Source organism: Heterodontus francisci, chromosome 10 (genome assembly GCF_036365525.1).
Source record: "Heterodontus francisci isolate sHetFra1 chromosome 10, sHetFra1.hap1, whole genome shotgun sequence".
NCBI classification, from domain to species: domain Eukaryota; kingdom Metazoa; phylum Chordata; class Chondrichthyes; order Heterodontiformes; family Heterodontidae; genus Heterodontus; species Heterodontus francisci.
The window spans coordinates 17,431,106-17,449,430 of NC_090380.1; the positions used below are offsets into that span (position 1 = coordinate 17,431,106).

General features: G+C 43.7%; 1 protein-coding gene across 3 annotated transcripts in view; it reads left to right on the forward strand.

Moving 5' to 3' along the window:
- LOC137374090 (glutamate-rich protein 6-like) overlaps window positions 1-18,325 on the forward strand; it is a 132,375-nt gene that overhangs the window by 2,788 nt on the left and 111,262 nt on the right. For all 3 annotated transcript variants that reach the window (XM_068039846.1, XM_068039847.1, XM_068039848.1), the window contains exons 4-5: window positions 7,984-8,138; window positions 11,136-11,203. In XM_068039846.1, coding sequence (XP_067895947.1) covers window positions 7,984-8,138; window positions 11,136-11,203 — 223 coding nt within the window. The remainder of the gene's footprint in view (window positions 1-7,983; window positions 8,139-11,135; window positions 11,204-18,325) is intronic.

The window sequence follows — 18,325 nt, forward strand, 5'->3', positions numbered from 1 at the left end:
AAAACTTAGAATTGATCTGGCATTAAGTGCCATTTGTGGGACAGAGTTCCAAACTTCTACCACCCTTTGGGATAGATTTTGTTCCCATCCCGACGGTGGGTTTTGTGGCGGTGGGGGGGACCGGAGAATCGGGGCAGAATCACCCATCATGGAACCCGACACCGGGAATCCCAGCTCCAATTCTCCCAGGGGCAGGATAGTCCATAGACAGCCTTCCCGCCCAGAGGCCAAATACGGACCTCTTCCCGCCGCTGCTGGGATGCTACCAGCGGCAAGGGGGCCTCCGCCGTGTAGGGAGGACGCCTTGGAAAACGAGGTACCCTCCCTGCAGGCTTGGGGGTAGTCCCTCCTTCGTGGGCAACTTGTGGCCCACGGATGACCCCCACTGGGAACCATTGTAACTCCCACCCCCTGGGACTCTCCCTCCCCCTGGACCGAACAACCAGTCCCCCCAACCCCCCTTTGCTGGGGCCTTATGGACTGGCCCCAGCGACCCCACCTCACCCTTGTGTGGGGTTCCAACACTAGGTCTGAGACATCTGCAATACTGGTAGTGGCCACTGCTCCTGGTGGCACTGCTGATACTGTTGAGCTGCTGGCCCTCTGATTGGCTGGCAGCTCTTGGAGGCAGGATCCCCTTCTGGTAAAGTGTTTAAAGGGACGCGGATCCTGCCTCCTTGAACTTGGACCCCAAAAGACCAGAGGATCGCTCCGGGGGTCTGAAAAAATGCAGAGGTGGGGCTCCCCCACGCCTTTTCAGCCTGGCGCTGGGAGTCCCATCGACTGTACAAAATCCAACTCCTGTGTATAGAGGTGTTTCCTAATTTCACTCTTGAAATGTCTTGCTCTAATTTTTAAGCTGTGTCTCCAAGGCCTAGACTCCCCAACCAGTGGAAATAGTTTCTCTTAATCTACCCTATCTGTTCCCCTTAATATCTTATATTTCCATCAAATCACCCCTTATTCTTCTGAATTTCAGTGAATACAGCCTTATTTTGAGTAATCTCTCTTCATAATAAAATACCTTGGAGTCCAGGTATCATTCTGGTAAATCTACATTGTACCCCGTCAAAGGCCGGCATATCCTCCGAAGTTGTAGTAGCTAGAACTGAACACAGTACTCCAGGTGTGGTCTAACCAGGGCTTTGTATTACTGTAGCATGATTTCGAGCCCTTCTGATTCTAGCCTTCTTGATATAAAGGGCAACATTCCATCAGCTTTGTCGATTTATTTTCTGTCCCTGACCGTGATATTTTAATGAGTTAGGTGCATGGATCCCTCGGTCTCTTTGGATCTGCCCTGTTTCTAGCTTTTCACCATTTGGAAAGGACCTTTCCTTTTTAGGTCCAAAATGGATGACCTCACACTTGCCTACATTGAAATCCATTTGCCACAGTTTTGACTATTCACTTAATATATTAAAATCACGTTGGAATTGTATGCTTCCATCTGCACTGCTTATAATGCTGTCTGTCCTTGTGTCATCAGCAAATTTGGATATCGGGCTTTCTATCCCATCATCTGAATCATTAATGAATACAGTGAATAGTTGAGGCCTCAACACAGATCCTTACAGGACATGACTAGTGACATCCTGCCAATTAGAGTACCTGTCTATTATCCCTTCTCTCTGTCACCTTCCACTCAACCAATTTCCTAACCAGATCAATAATTTGCCTTCAATTCCATAGATTCAACTTTAGCTAACAGTCTCTGTTGAAGGAATTTATCAAATCCCTTCTGGAAGTCCATATAAATAACATGCGTAGATGTTCCCTGTTCACTACTTTAGTCAACTTTTCAAAAATTCTATCAGATTCACCAGGCATGACCTACCCTTTACAAATCAATGCTGGCTCCCTCTGAACTGCTGAAAATTTCCAAGTTGTTCAGTCATGCTATCCTTAATTATAGACTCCAGTAACTTCCCAACAACAGATGTCAGGCTAACTGGTCTATAATTCCCTGATTTCCTCCTAACCTTTCTTAAATGGTGGAGTGACACATGCTATTTTCTGATCTAAAGGAATGGTTCCTGAATCGAGAGAGCTTTGGAAGACCATCATTAGGTTATCTGCAATGTTCTCACCTCCTTCCTTTAAAATCATCTTGCCCTGGGGATTTGTCCTTCTTTCATGCCATTATTCTCTTCATTACTGTTAAATTGATTACATTAATTTTGGTGAGTCCCCATCCCTAATTTAGTATTTCTTTCCTTGGGATGCTATTCTCTTTCTCGACTGTAAATATTGACACAAAGTGATTATTCAACTGATCCTCCATTTCCTTATTTTCATTTATGTTACCATTGTCAATTTTTAATGGGGCCTACACTGCTCTTATAGAATCATAGAATGGTTATAGAATCACAGAAGGAGGCCTTTCGGTCCATTGACTGTGCTGGCTCTCTGTAAGAGCAACTCAGCTCATCCCACTCCCCCGCCTTTTCCCCGTAACCCTGCAAATTTTTTGTCTTCATAATTATTCAGTCATGATTGAATCTGCCTTCACCACACTCTCAGGCAGTGCATTCCAGATCCTAATCACTTGCTGTGTAAAACATTTTTTCCTCATGTAGCCTTTGGTTCTTTTGCCAGTAACCTTAAATCGATGTCCTCTGGTTCTTGATCCTTCTGCCAATGGGAACAGTTTCTCCCCATCTGCTCTGTCCAGACCCCTCATCATTTTGAACTCTATCGAATTTACTCTCAGCCTTCTCTGAAGAGAACAACCCCAGCTTCTCCAATCTATCCTTGTAACTGAAGTCCCTCATCCCTGGAACCATTCTTGTGAATCTTTTCTGTACCCTCTCTAATGCTTTCAGATCTTTCCTAAAGTGTGGTGACCAGAATTGGACACAATACTCAGTTGAGGCCAAACCAGTGTTTTAAAAAGTTTCACCATAATTCCTTGCTTTTGTACTCAATGGGCTAAATTTTATGGGCCCCACTGAGATAGGTTCGGGTGCAGCGGGGCCCATAAAATTGCGAAGGGAGGCAAGGGGGCAGAGGGCCCATCGCAACGCAATTTTGTCGCGAGCGGGATAGGCCGAAGATGGCCTTCCCGCCAGAGGCCAATTGAGGCCCTTAAGTGGCCTATTAACGTGGCCACTTAGGGCCTCTTCCTTCCACTGCTGGAATTTATAACCAGCGACGGTAGTGGGGTCCTCCGCCAGGCAGGGCGATCACCCAGTAAAACGAGTCGACCTCCCTGTGGGCTTGGTGGGAGGTGGGGGGGGTGCTCCTCTGTGGGCCATCTGTGGCCCATGGAGGGCCTCTGTCAGGAAAACCTCCACCTCCCTGAACCCCCCTCCCCCTGCACTAAACACCTACCCTGCCTCCCCACTCCCCGCCCCCCACCCCACCACCTTGCAGGGGCCTTCCGGACTGACCCTGGTGACCCCACCTCAATTACCTGATATCCCTCTCTCCAGCACTGGGCCTGGGTCCAAGGCCTCTACAGTACAGGCATTGACCACCTCTCCCAGTGGCGCTGCCGATGCTGCTGAGCTGCCGGCTGTTAAATGGCTCAGCGCCGTAGAATCGCTCCAGAAGTTCCAGCTGGCTATGGTGGAATTCCCGCCATGGGCACAAAATGCAACCCTATGCCTCTATTTATAAAAGCCAGGATCCTGTATGCCTATTTACCACTTTCTGAAACCTGCTCTGCCACCTTCAACAATTTGTGCAGAGGTACCCCCATCTCCCTCTGCACTCCCTTTAGAATTGCATCATTTATTTTATATTGCCTCCCCTCATTCTTCCTCTCAAATGTATCATTTCATACTTTTCTACGTTAAATTTCATCTGCCAAATGTCCGCCCATTCCACCTGCCTGTCTGTGTCCTCTTGAATCCTCCTCACAGTTCACAATACTTCCAAGCATTATGGACAGGTAGGAACTGATGGGGATGGTTTACCTTTTTCAATTCTTAACTGACCAAAGACTGTGTTTTAATTAAAAATGTGTTTTAACCCCTGAGCATTTTAATAGTCAACAAAACAGGCAAGTGACAGGTTTTCTCGTAGGTATAGAGGAAGATAAATGTTTATTATACAATACCTGAAAATATTCGCAACTTCATCCACTCCCACAGGCATACAGAGACACACAAACACACAAGAAAAGATAGAGATTAGAAGATAACATGCAATTGGATCTGATGGTTTTTAAAAGAGTTCACCTTTCATTCTTCCCCGGTGCAGGCTTATTTTCCCTTTATCCTGGTTCACTGAAGACTAAAATTTGGAAAGTTTTAGGAGGGCGAATACGTTGTTGCTGACTTTGTTTTCTATAAGTTTTCCCACCACAAGGTTAAACTGACTGGCCTGTAATTCCCGTGCTCATCCTTACACGCTTTCTCGAACCAGAATGCAGCATTTTCAATTCTCCAGTCCTGTACCTAAGGAGGATTAGAAGATTATGGCCAATGCCTCCGCAATTTCCACCCTTCGGATGCATCTGATCCGGTCCTGGTGACTTATCAACGTTAAGTTCAGCCAGCCTTTCTAATACCTCCTCTTTATCAATTTTTAGCCCATCCAATGTGTCAACTACCTCCTTTTTCACTATGATTTTGGCAGCTGCTTCTTGGTAAAGACAGAAACAAAGCACTCATTTAGTACTCCAGCCATGCCCTCTATCTCCATGTGTAAATCCCCTTTTTGGTCCCTAATCAGCCCCAATCTTCCTTTTACCACCTTTTTACTATTTATATGCCTATGGAGGTCTTTTTGGTTCCAAAGAACAAAGAACAGTACAGCACAGGAACAGGCCATTCGGCCCTCCAAGCCTGCGCCGATCTTAATGCCTGCCTAAACTAAAACCTTCTGCACTTCCGGGGCCCATATCCCTCTATTCCCATCCTATTCATGTATTTGTCAAGATGCCTCTTAAACGTCGCAATCGTACCTGCTTCCACCACCTCCCCCGGCAGCAAGTTCCAGGCACTCACCACCCTCTGTGTAAAGAACTTGCCTCGCACATCCCCTCTAAACTTTGCCCCTCACACCTTAAACCTATGTCCCCTAGTAACTGACTCCTCCACCCTGGGAAAAAGCTTCTGACTATCCACTCTGTCCATGCCACTCATAACTTTGTAAAACTCTATCATGTCGCCCCTCCACCTCCGTCGTTCCAGTGAAAACAATCCGAGTTTATCCAACCTCTCCTCATAGCTAATGCCCTCCAGACCAGGCAACATCCTGGTAAACCTCTTCTGTACCCTCTCCAAAGCCTCCACGTCCATCTGGTAGTGTGGCGACCAGAATTGCACGCAATATTCTAAGTGTGGCCCAACTAAAGTTCTGTACAGCTGCAGCATGACTTGCCAATTTTTATACTCTATGCCCCGACCGATGAAGGCAAGCATGCCGTATGCCTTCTTGATTACCTTATCCACCTGCGTTGCCACTTTCAGTGACCTGTGGACCTGTACGCCCAGATCTCTCTGCCTGCCAATACTCCTAAGGGTTCTGCCATTTACTGTATACTTTCCACCTGCATTAGACCTTCCAAAATGCATTACCTCACATTTGTCTGCATTAAACTCCATCTACCATTTCTCCGCCCAAGTCTCCAACCGATCTATATCCTGCTGTATCCTCTGACAATCCTCATCACTATCCGCAACTCCACCAACCTTTGTGTCGTCCGCAAACAGACCAGCTACATTTTCCTCCAAATCATTTATATATACTACAAACAGCAAAGGTCCCAGCACTGATCCCTGCGGAACACCACTAGTCACATCCCTCCATTCAGAAAAGCACCCTTCCACTGCTACCCTCTGTCTTCAATGACCGAGCCAGTTCTGTATCCATCTTGCCAGCTCACCTCTGATCCCGTGTGACTTCACCTTTTGTACCAGTCTGCCATGAGGGACCTTGCCAAAGGCTTTATTGAAGTCCATATAGACAATATCCACTGCCCTTCCTTCATCAATCATCTTTGTCACTTCCTCAAAAAACTCAATCAAATTAGTGAGACATGACTTCCCCTTCACAAAACCATGCTGCCTCTCGCTAATAAGTTTGTTTGTTTCCAAATGGGAGTAAATCCTGTCCCGAAGAATCCTCTGTAATAATTTCCCTACCACTGACGTAAGGCTCACTGGCCTATAATTTCCTGGATTATCCTTGCTACCCTTCTTAAACAAAGGAACAACATTGGCTATTCTCCAGTCCTCTGGGACCTCACCTGTAGCCAATGAGGATACAAAGATTTCTGTCAAGGCCCCAGCAATTTCTTCCCTTGCCTCCCTCAGTATTCTGGGGTAGATCCCATCAGGCTGGGACTTAATGCTTTGCAAGACGCCCAATCCCACATCCTTTTTGATAACGACATGACCGAGACCATCTACACTCCCTTCCCTAGGCTCATCATCCACCAAGTCCTTCTCCTTGGTGAATACTGATGCAAAGTACTCATTTAGTACCTCACCCATTTCCTCTGGCTCCACACATAGATTCCTCTGTCCTTGAGTGGGACAACCCTTTCCCTGGTTACCCTCTTGCTCTTTATAAACGTATAAAAAGCCTTCCCTTTTATGTTAGCTGCCAGTCTCTTCCCATACTTTCTCTTTGCTTCTCTTATTTTTTTTTTCCAATTCCCCTCTGAACATTTCATATTCAGCCTGGTTCTCACTTGTATTATCAACCTGACATCTGTCGTAACACACCCTTTTTCTGTTTTAAGCCAGGTCTCTGTTATTGTCATGATACCATATTCCCATTTGGCTATCTGTGCCTGTAGCTCACCAACCTTATTTACCACCCTCTGTACCAATTAACCACTCTCTTTTTCACAATAGAATTGTAGAAGATTTTTTGCATTGATTTTGATATTCCTTGCAAGTTTCTTTTCATACTCCTTTTTTGTAGCTCTTACTATCTGTTTTGTCACCCTTTGCTGCTTTTAGTATCTCTCCCATTTTCCAGGAGTTGTGCATTTTTTTGAATCCTTTTATGCTTTTTCTTTATGTTTAATGTAGTCCCTTACCTGTTTAGTGGTCCATGGCTTTTTTTTTCACTTGATCTGTCCATGTCCCTTTGCAACTTTCTGCACCTAACTCATGTCATTAGCAAATTTTGAGATACGGCTCTCTATTCCTTCACCTACGTCATTTATAACTATAGTGACAATCTGTAGTTCTAGTACAGATCCCTGAGGAACATCACTGGTCATACCCTATCAATTGGAGTATCCTGATTCTGTCTCCTACCTCATAATCAATTCCCTATCCATGTCAATAGGTTATCTCTAATTCCGTAAACTTTCAATTTTGCTATTCAATTTCTTTTGTGTGGAACCTTGTCAAATGCTATCTGAAAGTCCATATAAATTACATCATCGACACTCCCTTATTTAGCACAGTCATTGCCTGCTAAGAAAAATTTCACTAGACTTGTTAGACATGACTTACCCTTTACAACTCCTTTCTGGCTCTCTCTGATCAGCTTATATTTGTCCAAGTGCTCAGTCCCTGTCGCTAATGATAAATTCTAGAAACTTCTCCACAACTAGCGTTAACTAATAGGTTTATAGTTTCCTAGTTTACCTCCTTTATCATAAATATTGCAGTGACACTGGCCTTTTTCTAATCCTAGGGGACAATTCCTGAATCAAGGGAGCTTTGAAAGACCATGACAAAAACATTTACAATTTCCTCACCTATTTCTTTTAATACCCTGGGATCATCAGGTCCTGTGGGTTTCGTCTCAATATTTTTTTTCTCGTATCCCTTTCTGCAGCTCTTTGCTGCTCTTTCTATCTTATGTGGGATCCGTGGGATCTCTGCTATTCTTTGCATTTTCATAAGCCATTTCCTATAGTTTGATACCATCTCTTTTATTGGCCCAGGTTGTTTAATCTGTAGCTCAAGCTGAAAGGTGGAAATGACCTGCAGAACATTTCCCAATAGGACTCACCTCGGGTTCGCAGTTGTTGTTCTTTTTTAATAATGTAATGATCATTATAAACAGGAAAGCTGAATTATCTGGTACAACAGAATTCACCAGTGACTATCCACCTTCATCATCACCCCACCAAGAGGAGGTAGAACATCAAAGAGAACTTTCTACAGTACACACTCAGACTGACTGGATTTCATGGGATACACCAGCAACTTCAGCGACAGGTGAGAATGGTTGTGCTACATTTTACGCTGCATGTTTCACCTGATCGTGTTTCAACAGATTTTATTTTACAAAGGAGTTTGGTTACCTTCAATTATAGGGATGTTTACTTCCTTAGGAGCAGACCAGCAAACAAACATTTTCTTATTTTCAGTGGAACGTTTAAAGTAGCGTCAGTGAGCTGTAATCTGCTCTGACATCACCCCCCCCCCCCGCCCCCCCCAGTCTATGCCTTTGTTACCTCCAGTATTTACTATTGCAATGCTCTCCTGTAAGGTCCCCTACCTTCCATAGTCCATAAACTTGAGCTTATTCAAAGCTCTGCTGCCTATATCCTTATTCCATCACCCCTCTGCTCGCTGACCTACACTGGCTCCCAGTCTGGCAATGCCTCTTTTAAAATGTTCATCCTTGTTTTTAAATTCCTCCATGGCCTGTCCCTCTCCATTTCTATAACCTCCTCCAGCCCCACAACCTTCCAAGTTCTCTGCCTTCCTTCAATTCTGGCCTCTTCAATATCCCCTATTGTAATCGCCCAACCATTGGTGCTGTGCCTTCAACTGCTTAGGCCCTAAGCACTGGAATTTCTTCCCGACACATCTCCACCTCTTCACTGTTTTCCTTTAAAATGTTCCTTAAAACCTAGCTCTTTGGCCAAGCTTTTGGCCACCTGTCCTTATATCTCCTTTGGTGGCTCGGTGTCAAATTCTGTCTGATACAATCCTGTGAAGCACCTTGGGATGTTTTACTGTGTTAAAAGCAGGGGAAGAGAAGGGGGCAGTGGAACAAGGGTCAGTGGACGATAGAGGGGCAAGCAGGTCATTGAAAGGGTAGGTGGATGCAGATGGGATATGGGGCTGCAGGAGCAAACATCAGACATTCCTTTCTGTTGCTGTTCTGCTCACTGGCCAGATTTCTCCTCCCATCCCTGACATCCCTACAGCTCCAATCAATTCCCTTCACCCACCCACAACCAATGTTCCTTCTAATTTCCCAGCACTGGGTATGGCCCGTTTCTTACACTGCACAGTCCCTTGAGGACTGCTGTGCATCCGCGCATCTTAAAGGGATTGCTGCTTGTGTGCAGCCTGTTTATTCTCTACACAGCACATTCCGATTGCTACATGGCTTCGTACCCTCGCAGCTGAGAGGAAAGGTTGTCCACAACCCAAAGCTTTTCTTGGCTTGCACTATATAAAAGCCCCACCTTAAACTGATGGGTTGTAAAGTTAGAGTCCCTTCCCAATATTACAGGAAGGGATCTATTAGGAAGGAAAATACTTATCTTTCAGGAGACAGTGAGAAAGCACTTGTGTGAAGATTCTGGGTGGTTCTGAACCCTATTTGGGTTCTAGGACAAGACAGAAAAGTCGCATACAGTAGTTCCGGTGCAACAAATTAAGAGGATTTATTAAGTAGCACAATTTTACATAACAACCAGGCAATAGTTTACAAGGCACACCCAGCCTTTATTCTCTGTGTGCTTGGACACAGATCGACGCCAGTTCTGGCCTCTTCGTCCTTCTTTCGTCTTTCTACATTTTCTTTCTTCAGTAAAGCTGTGTACCAAATGACGTGCATCGTCATTTAACCCTTTCTTGGAAGTTTACACCCCTAACCGAACGACCTTCCCTAGTTCTTTTGATTAGTCTCAGGTGCATGTGATACCTAGGGCAGTGCCATCCATCATTATACAGTTGCTTTGTTCTCTAGAGATACACGTTTTACAGGAATTAGGGTCGTGTGATTTCGAGGAATCCTGCTTATCACTGCAATATGATGAGACCACATGACTTCCAGGGATTCTATTCCTTAGGGGATCATATGTTTTCCAGGAAAGGGTCTGCACATCTCATGTGGTCTTATAAATGAAATTATTAATGGCGAATAATGTTTTTCAACCATGACAAAGTTTATATAGTCTCAAAATTAATACAAAACTAGAGGCTAGTTCATATAACAATTAGGATATAAAACAATGTATAAAAATATGTGGTAGGGAAATATAGGAACAGGTGGGGGATGTGGTAGGAATATGGGATTAGTGTCGGATTAGTATAAATGTGTGGTTGATGGTCGGCACAGACTCGGTGGGCCGAAGGGCCTGTTTCAGTGCTGTATCTCTAAACTAAACTAAACAAAACATAGTTCATATTCTTACACTTGCTTCACAGAAAATACCTTTCTATAAGTACGATCCTGTCACTTCAAAATTCAATACCCACACCCACTCTGATCTCTCTGACCTCGGTCTCCTACAGAGTCCTGATGAAGCTCAAAGCAAGCTTGAGGAACAACATCTTATCTTTCCACAGACTACTGCTTGGTGTGTCAGGGCATCATGCTGGGGGTTAGTCTGCACCCTTGATGTAGACCTTTTCTTCCCCATGCTCCTGACTCGTAGGTTCCTGCTCTGTTTTGCCAATTTTTTGTTGTTTCATTTCTACCTGCAGTACCCCAGCCCCAGCCCCACTCAACTGCCTCCCACATTCTTTGTGTCTCGTAAATGTCTTTAATTTATTTTTGATTTCTCTCACTTTGCTGCCTTTTGTCTTATGTTACTTTCACTTCTGCTATTTAACCAGCTCCTGTTTTCCACATGCATTTTACAGGTTGTTTAATTTTGTGTTTAGTGTATTTAGTGTGTTCATCTTACTATGTGTTACATAATATTGCACATTAAGAACAGCACAGAAACAAGCCCAACAGGTCCATGCCGGTTATTATGCACCACGTGAGCCTCCTCCAAACCTTCTTCGTCTAACGCTATCAATATTTCCTTCTATACCTTTCTCCTGCATGTGTTTATCTAACTAACCCTCGAAGTCATCTATGCTATTCATCTTGACTGCTCCATGTGGTAGCAAGTTTCACAGTTCTGATGAAAGATCTCAGCTAGAACCGTTAACTCCTCTGTTCTCTCCGCAGAGGGTGACTGACCTGCACCATGTTTCCTGCAGCATGGAAAATCTGCTAATAATTCATTTCTCCTCTTATAGAGCTTCAAATGGAACTTTCTGAAGAATCAAAGCAGGATACGACACTGGATCATTTCTCTGATTCTGAGGTAGGCTATGTTACTTGTAATATTTATGATCTGTGATCGCACTAGAGAGGGTATGGAGGAGATTTACGAGGATGTTGCCAGGACTGAAGAATTCTAGCTATGTGGAAAGATTGGATTGGATTAGAGGAACAGAGGCATTTATGGGGAGATTTAATTGAGGTGTGTAAACTTTTGAGGGGCCCTGAGCAGAGAGGTCAATGAACAGAGGGCACAGATTTAACATAATTGGTAAAAAGATTAGAGGGGATTTGAGAATTATTTTTCACTCAGAGGCCGGTAGGGGTCTGGAACTCTCTGCCTGAAAGGATGATAGAAGCAGAATCCTTCATCACATTTAAAAAGTGCATGGATATGCTCTTGACATGCTGTTACCTACAGGACTACGGACTGAAAGCTGGTAAGTGGGATTAGGATAGATAGCTTCTTCAACCAGCACAGACACGATGGGCCAAATAACTTCCTTCTATGCCATAACTTTCTATGATTCTATGAATAAAATTGTTTGCTGCAGTTATGAAAGTGCCTCTGTTTTGTTAAGTATATTTTTTGAGGATTAATTTTTGAAAGATTGAAGAAATGTTAAACTTTGGGGTTTTCAAAGGGGGTCATGTAAAGGCCATGACTTTGAAAACCAGTTCCTGGAAATGATTTTTAAAAGGGGCACTGAGAGGTCTTGTGAGGAAAATAAGCCTTTCCGGGAAACTACCTGACTTCCAGCTCAATAAACAACAGAGAACTTTGGACTAAAAGCAAAATACTGCGGATGCTGGAAATCTGAAATAAAAACAAGAAATGCTGGAACCACTCAGCAGGTCTGGCTGCATCTGTGAAAAGAGAAGCAGAGTTAACGTTTCGGGTCAGTGACCCTTCTTCAGACCCGAAACGTTAACTCTGCTTCTCTTTTCACAGATGCTGCCAGACCTGCTGAGTGGTTCCAGCATTTCTTGTTTTTATTTCAGAGAACTTTGGACACCTGGAGAAGTTGTTTAGAAAGAAGTGACATGTCAAGGTTGATGGAGGTCAAAAGGTTGACCTCCTGTTGTCAGTTTCACTTTTGAATTGTGTTGAGCTGGTGTTGAACTGTATAAAAAGGAAGAGAACTTCCAAGGAGAGAAGAGAATTCCCAAGGAAGGAGAGAAGACCACAACCCAGCTCAGCTTTCCAGCACCTCTCTAAAAGACCCTGAGAAGTCAAGTGTGTCAACTCATCTCATCTCCTGTCTTTGAAGAAAAACCTGCTAAATTAATTCTCTACGCCACCTGAAAAGAACTGATCTAAAAGATCCCAGTGACCCATCTACGTGTACTCGGAGGCCAGACTGTATACCAGTTTTGCAACACAACATATCTCATCTGCTGTTTCTTCAAGAATGAGCAAGTATTCAGCCCAAGTGTTTTTTAAAATCTGTAATAGAGCTCTAAAAACAAAAATCCCTTTATTTTTCCGTTTAACCGGTGTATGTATGTGTGTGCGTGTGAGGGGCTAAAGTAAAAAGGGAGCTTTAATATTTCAATCTGTGTGTTTATTCTTTACTTCATTACTGGTTAAGACTTGTTTTGTAATAAACTGATAATTTCATTCTTTATTAAAGAAACCTGGTTGGTGTGTTTTAATCTGGGATAAAGATAGAGTCTATGATTGACTGTATCGGTAAGTGGGAAAACAATTTAATATATGTTGTCACCCGTGGTGAAGCGGAATTAAAATAAACAATGCACTCCTCCTGCCTTGGTTGGAACAGTGCCAATATTTTCTCAATGGAAACTAGCTTTGTTCTTTTTGTGTGTGTCTGTTTGTTTTACTTTCCCCAGCACCATGCTTTAAGCCCGAAATCAGTAGGTGGGCAAGCAATCCATTTCTAGCCTGCCCTTTTCCTCCCCTCTTCTCCCAATTTCTCCTCGCCTGAAGACAAAGTGAGTAATGGTGGCATCTTTGGCTCAGTGGGTATACCTCTCAGTCAGAAGGTTGTGGGTTCAAGCCCATTCAAAGGACTTGAACACAAATCTAGACTGATACCCCAGTGCAGCACTGAGGGAGTTCTGCACCGTTGGAGGTGCTGTCTTTCAGATAAGATGCTTTAAGCTTCCCCTCAGTGAATCCTTGTTCACTGCTCTCTAATTGTACTGGCAAAGAAATCAACCAGACATGTTTTCTTAGATTTAAACAAGAAAGGTTTACGTTTATTAACCTTAAAATTCTAATTCGGTTAAAACTACTAGAAATACGCAACACGACCACGCTAGCATGCATATGCGATAAAAATCAGGCAAACAGAGACAGAGGAGGAGAAAGAAGGAGAAAGATTTAAAGTAATAGCTGTTCACTTACTAGCTTTTGAGTTTGATGTAAATTCTTGGATTGCAGTTCTCGTTGGGGTCCAGTGCACACTTTCAAACTTGTTTAGTTGCAGGAATCTTCTCTCTGGAGGTTTGAGTGTCTTCAGTGGATCCCCCTGGAGCTTCATGAGAGAGGGAGGGACCTTCCTTCTCTGTCTTCACATTGCAGTCTCTTTTCCAACTGTTCTGCGAACACAATTCAAAACTCCAAGTTGGCCAGCAAGTTAGTCATGTGACTAACCCCTTGTTTGGAACAACGGCTCCTGCGCAGTTTGTGGATTCCAAAGCTCTTGGTGAGGGGTCAGGATGGGGTCGGGGGGTGGGGTGCGGGTGTAGTGCTGTCTTTTAAACAGACAAGATGTGGATCATTGTTGCCCATACCAATCTCTGTTAATTGAATCAGTGAGAAATTCCTATTGTCTTTTTTTTTCAACTGTCTTTTAGAATGCAAAACAAGCAGTCATGTTTCAGTGATCTTTTGAGCCAAGTTATTTTTTTCAGTCCAGTAATAGTTTAAAATTAATGTTCCATATGACAAAATTAATATGTCTCATTTTGACAGGTGTGGTTTTCATGACATACTTCATTGAGTGTAAAGCACTTTGAGACATCCTGAGATCATGAAAGATGCCATATAAATGCAAGTCTTTCATTTAGTTTTCAACCTCAGAAATAACTGGGATGAAAATCAATCAGGTTCTGCAATGAGTGGGTGATCTCTTCTGGCAGGTTACTGCCCAGGTGCCAAAGGTGAATATTTTGCTCTAATAATTCAACTTGATGTAAGACTCAATGGGTGTCAGCAGCCTCTGGTACCTTTATAGAGGTATGGGCTGAGACAATGACTATCAACAGATACTTGTGGTATGAGTGCATCTTTTGGTAGATTTTCTGAAGTGTTGCAAATTTGAAGAGCCATAACACTAGTATCAGAGTGTGCATAGTTTTGGTCTCCATATTACAAAAAGGATATAGAGGTACTGGAGAAGGTGCAAAAAAGACTTACAAGAATGATTCCAGGACTATCAGGAAGGATTAAACAGGCTGGGACTCTTTTCCGTATAAAAGAGGAGGCTGATGGGTGACCTGACAGAGATCTTGAAAGTTATGAAGGAAGTTGATAGGATAGGTAGAAAGAAGATGGGCAGCCCAAAACTAGGAGTCATAAATATAAAAATAAATATAAGATAGTCACTAATAAATCCAATAAAGAGTTCTTCTTTATTCAGTGAGTGGTTAGAATGTGGAACTTGCTACCACAAGGAGTAATTGAGGCAAATAACATAGATGCATTTAAGGAGAAGCTAGATAAATGCGAGTTAATTAAGGAAAGCCAGCATGGATTTCTTAAGCGAAAATCATGTTTAATTAACTTGCTGGAGTTTTTTGAGGAGTTAACAGAGAGGGTTGATGAGGGCAATGCTGTCAGCATGAATTTTCAAAAGGCATTTGATACAGTGCCACACAACAGACTTGTGAGCAAACCTGTAGCTCATGGAATAAAAGGGACGGCAGCAACATGGATACAGATTTGGCTGAGTGACAGGAAACAAAGAGTAGTGGTTAATAGATGTTTTTCGGCCTGGAGGAAGGTTTGGAGTGGAGTTCCCCAGGGATCAGTGTTGGGACTCTTGCTTTCCCTGATATATATTAATGAACTAGATCTTGGTGTACAGGGCACAATTTCAAAGTTTGCAAATGATACGAAACTTGGAAGCATTGTGAACTGTGAGGAAGATAGTGTAGAACTTCAAAAGGACATAGACAAGTTGGTGGAATGGGCAGACAGGTGGCAGATGAAATTCAATGCAGAGCAATGTGAAGTCATTCATTTTGGTAGGAAGAACATGGAGAGACAATATAGAATAAAGGGGGTGCAGGAGCAGAGGGACCTGGATGTATATCTGCATAAGTCATTGAAGGTGACAGGACAGGTTGAGAGAGCGGTTAATAAAGCGTACAGTATCCTGGGCTTTATTAATAGGGGCATAGAGTACAAGAGCAAGGAAGTTATGTTGAACTTGTATAAGACACTAGTTCGGCCTCAGCTGGAATATTGCATCCAGTTCTGGGCGCCGCACTTGAGGAAAGACATGAGGGCATTGGAGAGAGTACAGAAGAGATTCACGAGAATGGTTCCAGGGATGAGGAATTTCAGTTATGATGATAGACTGGAGAAGTTAGGACTGTTTTCCTTGGAGAAGGCTGAGAGGTGATTTGATAGAGCGATTCAAAATCATGAGGGATCTGGACAGAGTACATAGAAAGACCCTGTCCCCACTCATGAAAGGATCAAAAAACACGAGGGCACAGATTTAAAGTATTTGGTAAGAGAAGCAAAAGTGACATGAGGAAAAACTTTTTCATGCAGCGAGTAATTAAGGCCTGGAATGCGCTGCCTGAGAAAGTGGTGGAGGCAGGTTCAATTGAAGCATTCAAAAGGGAATTAGACAGTTATATGATAGGGAAGAATGTGCAGGGTTATTGGGAGAAGACAGGGGAATCGAACTGAGGGAATTGCTCTTTCAGAGAGCCAATGCGGATACGATGGGCCAAATGGCCTCCTTCTGCACTGTAACAATTCTGTAATTCTGTAAACAAATGAGTGAGAAAGGAATAGAAGGATATGCAGATAGGGTTAGATGAAGAGGGGATAAGAGGAAGCTCATGTGGAGCATGAACACTGGCAAAGACTAGTTGGGCTGAATGACCTGTTTCTGTGTTGTAAAGTCCATGTAAAAAACACTTTTATGAATTACAGTAGCTTCCCCCTTCGCCCCAGACTTCAGAGAGTTTCAGAGACTCTGAAAAAAATGCACTGCACTCAGAACATTTACTGCCTGGACATTAAGCATCACCTGGGCAGTGCAGCAGACAGGAGAATCTGGTAGGTTGGACCACACGTCCCGAACAGAACCTGCCTGATTTTCCTGTCATTCAAATTAATGGAATAAAAATCAAGCAGGCTGTACAATGGGTGGCTTCCACTCGCCAAAACACCACCCAGGCAAGACTTTACGTATCCACCACTTCCCCCGCCATGCAGAAAAGAACCCTTTAGAATTGAAAAGCTTTTGATAATTTTGGTGAGGGACAGGAGCTTTTGCTAAGGAACATAGAAAGGGCACAGTTGTTCTGTGACTTAAAGGGCAATCAGAGTTGGGCAGTAAGTTCTGGTCTTGCTAGTGATAGCCTCAGAATTAATAAAAATTAAACTTGCTATGTCCTTTAGGGAAGAGGAGAGCAAAGACCTCAGCGATCAGAATTTACACGATTCAGCTCATCACTTAGGAGGTTTGGCTCAAGGGAGTAATAACTTTCAATATTGCCTGTTGATTCACTAAAAAGTGGGTAAAAGATTATTGTCCTCTAGTCCTGTTAGGATGCAATTACCTTTCCTCTTTGAATGATGATTGTTATCTTCTTAACTTTGGATGCAGTGATACAGGTCTGTATCCAAAGGGTATATATAATCTAGCAACCCATGGTTCTAAGGACAGGTACAGAGGCAACTATTAAAAGATCAACATAATTATCCAATTCTTCTGCCATTAAGATGAGTAGGATAAGGGGATATCTGGTGCTCTGCTGGTGTTTGCAGTATTTATGAGTGACTTGGCCAAGGGTCACAGGAAACAAGATTGTAAGTTTGCTTTATGATTAGGTCTATGAGTTGAATGAGTATTATATTGAATGGGGACTTGAGTTTCCTCCCTTTCCACTTGAGTGCCAATCAGGTGAGTACACCCAAAGTCTTCTGAAGGGGCCAGGACCCACTCATTCAAGTCTGTTTGGGTTCAGGTCATGATCACACTGCCAGCTCCTTGGAAAGGGGCCTGTTCCCAAAGGAGGTGAAGGAAAGTACACCAGTGCTGCAGGCTTGAGAGGCTGGCAGTAGCGCCAATGGCTGCTGGTATTGGGGCCTTTAACCTGAAGGCCTCCAGCCCCAAGAAAAAACTTGCCCCCTGGGAGATGTGAGGAGGTTGCTGGTAGTCCCTTCTCAGATTCTGCAGTCTGAAGAGGGCTGCACACAACATCCACTTTCATTGGAGCAGGTGGAAACCTGAGGAAATGGGATGAGAGTGGGATTGTCAGCATGTCCAGTTCCAGAAGAAAGTAACTGTCCGCTTGGGGAAGCCGCTGCAAATGCATGTGTGGCACAAAGCGAATGGAGACAGCCATAATGGATCCTCTTTCACATTTTCCTCCATTTAACACCCAGCATTATAGGCAACGCAAAGGAGAATCAACCTCCATGTATCTTATTTTCCATTTAGATTGCAGTTCTGTTCTGGAAATTCCAGTAAGGATTAAAAATTAGACACCTTTCGAAAACAAAAATGGCAGATTGGCTGGTTTGACTCTAGCACATCATCCATCCACCTACAGAACACAGCACGTGGATATCACACCATCCATCCACCTACAGAACACAGCACGGGGATATCACACCATCCATCCACCTACAGAACACAGCACGGGGATATCACACCATCCATCCACCTACAGAACACAGCATGAGGATATCACACCATCCATCCACCTACAGAACACAGCACGGGGATATCACACCATCCATCCACCTACAGAACACAGCATGAGGATATCACACCATCCATCCACCTACAGACCACAGCACGGGGATATCACACCATCCATCCACCTACAGAACACAGCATGAGGATATCACACCATCCATCCACCTACAGAACACAGCACGAGGATATCACACCATCCATCCACCTACAGAACACAGCACGGGGATATCACACCATCCATCCACCTA